Here is an 8831-nt window from a genome sequence, read left to right as displayed (position 1 = left end):
TGAAACTTTGGAGGTTGAATTGCAAATCTCCCCAAACTTCGGGGGGGTAAAATATAATTTTTCCTTGTTTTTAATTTTTATTTTGAAGTTAAGGATAAATTTGGAATTTTATAAAAAATTTAGGAGTATAAACGTCAATATATCACTTTTAACTAAAATCATAAGGAGGGGTAAATTGACTAAAATTAAAAGTTTAAGGGTGCAAATTGATAGTTTTTAAATTTTGAAAAATTTTCTCAAAACGCGTGGTAGTTAGGAGGATTGAAATTTCCCCTTTCTTTTTTCTTGGTTTTGTCTCTTGTGATCCCTCTCTTTGAATTGGTTCCACGGTTGAAATGGTCAAAGTATTTTCCCACTTCCTTTTTGTTATAGAAATAAGATTCAGGCATCATACACTCTACAAAGAGAGTCTTCAAAGACAACGAAAAATTTAGTCATATTACTATAAATTTTTTCACAAATAAATTTGTTATAAGACTGAAGTACTCGATCTACATGAAATAGTAGACACTCAAGTATAAATTTTATTATTGTCCAAAAACAATAAAATGGCTTGACTGTTGTTCTTTCACTAAAAAGTGGAGCAGTAGAGTGAATAAATTAACAAAACTAAATTATTTTCAAATAGATAAACATATCTTCAAGCATGCACCAAAGTGCAAATATTTTCTAAGGTGTGCCAAATTTAGCATATCAAAGAGGGCTAATCAAATTTTGGATTTTATATAGAAAACCAACAACCTTTAGAGCCACTCATATCGGTCGAACAACATTGTAGAAGTCACAGAAAATCATATACAAGCTCTGCTGAAGTTTATTTTATATATATATATATATATGCATGAAGTCTTATAGAAGGAAGAATTGGAGTGGGGAAATTTGTTCAAAACTTGGCTTCATTATATTGATCTAATTAATATGTGTGATTATTCTAGAGATCAATTCCATACACAGACATCCCTTCATAGATTGTTTGTCCAGTTATGTAAGAGGCTGCAGGTAGACAGAGAAACGCTACCATGGATGATATCTCCTCTGGCTGCGCATATCGTCCAAGAGGCATGCGTGAATTTGTAATTTCCAAGAGTTTGCCTTTGAGTGCCTATAGTAGTAATAGGAAGTAACGCAAGGATTTGAAAGGAGAACAAAAAAAACATACAGAACCAAAACAAAAATGACTACGTTAATTGACCAAACAAGACCAACACAGAGGAAACAAGATCTTACGATATTCGAGCAACTAAACTTTGGGATAATGAATTGCTGTTGGTCTAGGCATTATCCCAAAGTTTCATTTCTTATAAAATCTGATCTTTAGCCGACATGGTGGGATAATGAAATTCTCAATCTCTCAATTATATAATTGACGTGCATGCTAGCTGACATAACTTTGCCTTTTAAGTTGCTGACAACCCAAAAGTTTCAATGCACGAAAATAGCATGCAAATGGAAAGCTCTCTATTTTGTTTGGTGGGAAATTTATTCAAGAAACATAGAATCTCATTGAATGTTTGTCGCCTTCCATACTTTTTTCATAGACAAAAACAACGTTCATTGGTCACGGAGGAAGCTTCCTAAAATAGAAAACTAGCATGGCAGAAAAACAAATCTGCCATCTGAAACGACGGAGATGAAAACATTGAACATGTTAAATATATTGTGAATATGTTGGAAGCGGAAGAGAAGGAGGGAAAAGAAAGAGAGCGGAAGCTAACAGTGGACTACATTGTATTGATTAGTATTCTATATGAATGAATATAAAGGTCTTTATTTATAGAGATGCTATTAGTGATAAACAAGTAACCCTAAACTAATTAAGGTAGGGAATAAACCCTAATAGGAAAGACAATAAATCCTAGACTAATATATAAAATATTCTAACACGCCCCTCAAACTCAATGTATAAAATTGAGCTTGGAAATATAAAGGAAAAGATTTTTTTTTCTTTATTTTTTGGTCGCCGGAGCGTGGCCGGAGTTTGGCTGTCGGAGGTGGTGGCATGGACGGCGGCAGTACCTGGTTCTAACCCGTTGGATCGGGTTGAAAAGCTTGGATCCGGGTGATTTCACAAAAATACTCTAATATCCCCCTCAAACTCAAGGTTTGGAAAAAAGAAGGGAATTTTTTTTTTTTTTTTAGGTCCGTCGAAAAAGTTGCCGGTGGTGGCCGGAGTTGGGCGGCTGGAGGTGGTAAATGGAAGGCGGTAGCAGCAACTGGTGGCTGCTGGATCCAAAATGTTGGGCTTGAGATTTGAATCCATTGGGATGCATTGGACCCAATACTTTGGGCTTGAGACTTGAGTTTATTAGGCCGGTTACATGGGCCAAACTTGGCCAAAACCCATAAACCACTAAAATGGTTGACCCGAAATTATATGAACCGAGTCTAACCCAATGAATTAGGTTGACAAATTTAGAGCGGTTTAGAGAGTTTGATCCGGTTTAGGAACCCGTATTGGACCGGTTGAGGCGTTTGATCTATTGCTAGGAGTGGAGGGTGTAGCTCCGGCAGTGGTGTAGGTGGCGCGTGGAGGATATGGCAGTCTCTGTTGGTGGAGCGTGGAGGCGTGTGCAATGCCGGAATGGGCTAAGATTGCATAGATCCACCGATCTGGGGCCGAGACACCACTTTTAGTTGTTATTTGGCCGAGAGGGGTCACGGTGGCTGCGCAATTGGCTTGGGCATAAACTACCGAAGGAGATATTGAGCGGAAAACCGCTTGACGGCGCGCAGACGACCAAACTTGAGAGGTCACCAGAGGGCGCGCCGGATTATGAGCGGAGCAAAAAACCGCTTGGCTGTGCGCAGACAACCGGAGTTGGGAGGTCTCCGGAGGGAGCACCATTGTGAGCGTAAAACCGCTTGGCGGTGCGCCGACGACCTGATTTGGGAGGTCACCGGAGGGAGCGCTAAAAAACATCAAAGACGTTTATTGGAGGCCACAAGAAAGTGGCTCTGATACCATGTTAAATATATGTGAATATATTGGAAGCGGAAGAAAAAGGAGAGAGAGAAGAAAGATAGCGAAAGCTAACAATGGACTATATTGCATTAATTAATGTTCTATATGAATGAATACAGAGACCTCTATTTATGAAGAGACTATGCGTGATAGACAAGTAACCCTAAACTAATTAAGGTAGGCAATAAACCCTAATAGGAAAGACAATAAACCCTAAAATAATATATAAAATATTATAACAGAACAAATGGGCATAGGTGCATTATTAATACCCATCTTTTACTTACAGCATATAGTACACATATTCGCTTAAAATTATTAGTCCCTTTGCAATGTCATCCGAACTAAAATTGCATCAATATTTTTCAAACTACCAAAAATTTGTAATATATCATAAATCACAAAATTATCCTTAAAAAATAGAAAATGAAGGTTTAAAAAGAAGGTAGCCACCCTCAAATGGCTATGGGGTGGCTAAAACCACACCCAAATGGCCAGAGGGTGGTTCTTCACCCATATTTAGGGGTGATAGAACCACCTCAAAGTCATGGGTTAGAAAATTTATGTTTATGTTTCACTAAAAATGTTTACGTACTAAACTTCATGATATTTAAAATTAGTAAATGTCAAGTTTCATAAAACAAGTAATATAATTCTTTATATGTCCACAAGTTTATTAATGCCGTAATTCTTTACTCAAAGACCCTGCCATTACCATATAAATTTATTTGTAGATTATGGGAAAGCTAATTATAGTATTTGACCTTTTCAAACAAAAAAATGTTCAAAGCTTAGAATCCAATGTTGGTGCTGCATCATCGCCAACGTTGAATATTCTAATTTTTGTGGCGTAATAGATTCTCAATTGTGTTAATAATTGATGAGCACCTGAAGATCAATTGTCTACCAAATTTTTTTTTGAATTGTTGTACTTGTGCTTACTTTTCTCGTTTCTACGACAACTACACAAAGAGCATTTTTAGCATAAATATTGTAAAATTTAGTCTTTGCAACAAAATTGAAAATTAGTTTGACTGATTCTTTGATATTGTACTTCAAATAAGAAATTGTAATATTAATTCAATCATAGATAATTTTTGGAATCTAAACAATGTCAGGTTCCATTTTAATAGGTGATAGCATTGAATATTAAAAATATATTAAGAAACAATTATTTTGTGTGTTTTTTTTTAAAAAATATTTTGCTAACCCTAAATGAATACTAATTTTATTTTTTTATATTTCAATTTAGGGTGTGTTTAGGATTGTGATTTCATAGGCAAAAAGTGAGATTTTAAACAAAATAGTAAAAAATGGATTGATTGGGGTTGCGTTCTTAAAAAATTGCGATTTGAAAACGTAAAAAATCTGCATTTTCAAAAGGCACTCAAGGGGCGCTTTTTTTAAAACGCATAATTTTAAAGGCTAACTGTAACTTTAAATGTCAAATTGTGATTTTACTAAACACTTCAATGTATTTTTAAAAATCACGTTATCATATTTTTCAAATCATTATTTTTAAATCACACTTTTTAAAATCTCAAAGCCAAACGAATCTTTAATCTTCATCTTAATATATTTCTCATTCAAGCTTCATTCTCCAATTTTACGTACTCTCAATATTCAAACTTGCGCACTTAGCTTGGCGGTTTCCCGAGTGTTGTTATTGCACCGCTTAAAAAAACTAAAAATCAATGGATAATGTCCCACGAAACATGTGGTCGATGGAGACTTGGGATTCTCTATAAGATTTTTGTTGTTCAGCGACTTCGTTGGATTTTGGTTTTTCTTACAAAATTGCATTGTAATTTCTAGAAAGGTAATTGATTCTATTATGTCCATTGTCGTTAGTGTAGATTTCAACTTTTGGGTATAAACAATTGGGAAGATATTGTTACGTATTTTATTATGGTAGATTTCTTCATAGTTGTTTAGAAAATTTTCAACTCCAAATAAATCTTGATTCTTTTCTACTCGATTCATTTTCTTTATGATTGGATTGTGTTCTTAGCCTGATAATTTTGTTCAGAATAATTTTTTTAGGAATGGTTGAAATTGTTTGTTTGGAATTTTTTTTTTTAATGCACAGAGACAGCTGAGGTGTGACCAAGAATATAATAAATAGGAGGAACAAATTTATTTCAGTTTGCACCAAATCTAGAATACTAGTCATATGACTCACATCGGTGGAAACAACAATATAAAAGTCAGATAAAATCAGACACAAACTTTAAAAGGAAATTTTCAGCTTTCATTGCTTTTTCAATGGGTGGGGACCATTGCTTTTTCATTGTCCTATTGAGTGTGCTCTTTTACAAGTTCTACATGGAGAAGGAGTGTTTTACGGCTTTGTTGATATCCTGTACAAAGGTGGACTTGTATTTCTCACTTTAGCCGACTTAGGTTTCTATAAAAGAGAGAGCTTCTCTTTGGTTGAGGTGTGCAATCAAAGCTAGCCACCTATCACAATATAGAGCCGCACAAAGGCTATGTGATAGGAGAGGACGCCAACCGTTTTCTTTTTGATTTTGGAAGAGCCAAAATAAGAGAGAAAAAAAATAGAAGAGATCAGTCGCCATCGTATCTAATGCCACCTGACTAGGTGGAAAGCGTATAAAACAGTACAAGAAGGATACATAATTTTTAGATCTTAAGTTTATCAAGGATCTGATAATTCTTTTTAAAACTATAGAGTATATCTAAGGTTTCAAAGAAAAATATGAAGAATACCCCTCTGAGTAATTCTTATTTAGAGAAAACTGATCAAATAACATAAAATGTATTTTCAAGAGACAATAATCATGTATTTATAGCCCCAAAACTCCTAATACTAATAAAGTATGGAAATAAGGATCCCAAAACCCCAATCATGGTAAAACAAGTAAACAAAGTCGGTTTTAAAAAAATAAAAGCGGAAAAATAAAATAGATTATCCCAAGTGGGCTCAATCTGCGCTCGATCGCAGGTATAGTGCGATTGATCGCACTTCCAAGGACTTGTGCGCTCGTTCGTAGGCTCGGTTGCACTTCCAGGGACTTGTGCGCTCAATTACTGATGCAGGGGTAGATCGTTCGCAGTATCAGGGACAGCCATTTCCATATCAGGTGCAGTGCGCTTGATCGCAGTCAATGTGCGATCGATCGCAATTTCAGGAACTACTTCAGTTACCACGTGAGTCTGGGATCGTGTCACCATCTTTCGAGGCGTCTTCACACAATCATCCATTCGGGTCTTCTTCATATACTCCCAAGCATTGTAGTCTACATCAGTATCCCAGCAAAAGAATAAGAGTTTGTATTCTTGTCTTTTATATTCTCTTTGGGGAATAATCTTTATTGTGTGATGGTGAGATTTAGGTGTATTGAGGTTTTGAGTCTGAGTGATTTTCTATTTATACTATATTTTTGTACTCTAACGCCTCAGCCAATGGACGTACCTCAAATTGAGGGAACTACTTAAATCTTGGTGTTATTTTGTGTATGATTGTTCTCGCCTTATTTAACCGTAATTGTGATCGTGTTTTTGCACAACATTTAGTAATGGTTGAAATTGTTTATTTGTTTGGATTTTTTTTTTCTTCCTTTTTTTTAAAACGCACAAAAGACAGCTGGGGTGTGACCAAGAATATGATAAATAGGAGGAAACAAATTTATTTCAGCCCGTCGACATAAATCTATCTTCAAGCACCAAAGTACAAATATTTTCTACGGTATGCACTGAATGAACAACAATGTAGAACAACCCTAGAACTACTCATATCGATCGGAGGAACAACAATATTGTCCAACTCAAATAAAATCAGACAAGCTCTGCTAAAGCCATCCATGAAGTTTACTATGAGATACCAATACATCCATGAAGTTTTAAAACAAACATAAAAAAAAAAAATAAATAAATAAAAAAGACATTATCATATCTGATCATCTGTCATTGTTCTAGGGGCCGGGATTGAATCCATACACCGTCATTCCTCCATCAACATAGATAATCTGTCCAGTAATGTAAGAAGCCGCAGGTAGGCAGAGATATGCTACCAAAGATGATATCTCTTCCGACTCCCCAGGTCGTCCAAAAGGTGTTCGCAAATTTATAGTTTCCATGGCTTTGCTTTTGACTAACTGTAATATTAATAGTAATAGGAAGTAAGCACAAGGATTACACAAACACAACCAAAACAAAAAAAGACTTCATCCCCTGACCATATATGTACCATAACCAGAAACAAAGAAATAAAAAATAAAAAAATTTCAACCATGTTGTCTTCTATTTTCAACCATTTAACCATTCAATTAAGTCTCTATTTTCAACCATTCAGTTAAGTCTTTATTTTCAACCATGTTGTCTTCTAAATCACCTATGCTCTAAGCAAATATTTTTTGCATGCAGAATTTTTTTTTTCCTCTCCCTAAACAAATAGGGAAAATGTTACAAGGGATATTCAAAAAACCGAATTAAAAGGGTATGATTTACCAACAACAAACCCAAAACGAAAAATAGAGTGCAAAAAATAAAGAAATGGGGCAAACATATTTAATATGATGATTATGCCAACATTTAAGACAAATTAATGCACTTACTTCCTCCGTTAAAGGAGTTCTTATCACCCCAGGTGCGACGCAGTTGGTCCTGATATTGTCTCGTGCCCACTCACATGCCAAGCTTCTAGTAAGTTGGTTTACTGCTCCTGCATGTGTATATATATATATATATATATATATATAACATGCAATTCAATTATTCAAGCCAATGTAAATTTTTATAATATCCATAACCTGTTAATTATGAAAATAAAATTGCATAAGTATATATATTACATACCTTTACTTGCTCCATAAATGGATGTGCTACCTATTCCCAACATTCCACTAATGGAAGAAAGGAGAACAATACTTCCTCCTCCTGATTCTTTCATAAGAGGATAAGCGAGTTGGCTCATATGGTAAGTGGATTCAACATTGGTTGTCATGATGAATGCGAAATCTTGAGCCGTCACCTCTGGGGTTGGTTTAGCAAGCATGGTCCCCACGTTATTTATCTAAAACCAGTCATTGGTCAATTCTTTTTAAATATATGCATGCCTCGCTCTATTAAAACCACTCTTATTGTTATAATATTTTTAGTGAATATGCATTATTATAAACAATAATCATAATGATGGTAAATGCATGTAATACATGCATGAGCTAATTTTTAGTCAATATCCTAAAAGAAGTTTATATATTTTGCAATTTCAAACAACAACAAATTTTAGTCATATATATATATATATATATATATATATATAGCATATTTATTTGAAGGTTCTTGTGAATATCCTCACTCAGTTATTTCTCTAATTTGAAAGTTATAAAGTAAGGAAATGAATAGAAATCAAAGTACGATTAATGCTCCATTTGTTTCGAAGTAAAATATTCTTTGAAAAATATTTTTTTATATTTTTTATATTTTTTATATTTTTTACTAATTGGTACTATTAGTTCTATTCCCTTTTAATTTTTCAAAATGTGATGTGACTTTTAAAATTACTATTGGAATATCAAATTCAATGGTAATAATTTTAAAAGATACATCATATTTAAGGATAAAAGAAAGATAGAACTCCTAGGTATAGCATGACTTTTTTCTTAATGAATACCACAAAAAACCAAAGGCTTACAAGTATATTGAGTTTGCCATGAAATTGACGAGAAACGGTGTTCATAAGTTCCTCTCGTTGGGGACGAGACACAAGGTCATAGACTGAACCAGTGACTCGAAAGCCCTTCGCCTCCCACTCAAGCAAGCACTTATTCAATTCACCTTGATTGCGAGAGCATGTGTGCACCGTCGCCCCAAACCCTGCCAATTCCTCCACAATAGCATACCTATA

General features: G+C 34.6%; 1 protein-coding gene across 1 annotated transcript in view; it reads right to left on the bottom strand.

The window, feature by feature from the left end:
* Nucleotides 1-931: 931 nt before the first annotated feature.
* Nucleotides 932-8831, bottom strand: part of LOC132163099 (tropinone reductase homolog At5g06060-like) — a 9557-nt gene continuing 1657 nt past the window's right edge. The window contains exons 5-9 of the mRNA XM_059573296.1: nucleotides 8619-8826; nucleotides 7781-7997; nucleotides 7536-7646; nucleotides 6902-7076; nucleotides 932-1085 (exon numbers count right to left, since the gene is read on the bottom strand). Of these exons, the coding sequence (XP_059429279.1) occupies nucleotides 932-1085; nucleotides 6902-7076; nucleotides 7536-7646; nucleotides 7781-7997; nucleotides 8619-8826 (865 nt within the window). The remainder of the gene's footprint in view (nucleotides 1086-6901; nucleotides 7077-7535; nucleotides 7647-7780; nucleotides 7998-8618; nucleotides 8827-8831) is intronic.

The sequence above is a fragment of the Corylus avellana genome, chromosome ca10, assembly GCF_901000735.1.
Source record: "Corylus avellana chromosome ca10, CavTom2PMs-1.0".
Classification (NCBI taxonomy): Eukaryota; Viridiplantae; Streptophyta; class Magnoliopsida; order Fagales; family Betulaceae; genus Corylus; species Corylus avellana.
The sequence above is the reverse complement of the archived record's forward strand: the minus strand, read 5'-3'. Positions and strand labels throughout refer to the sequence as shown.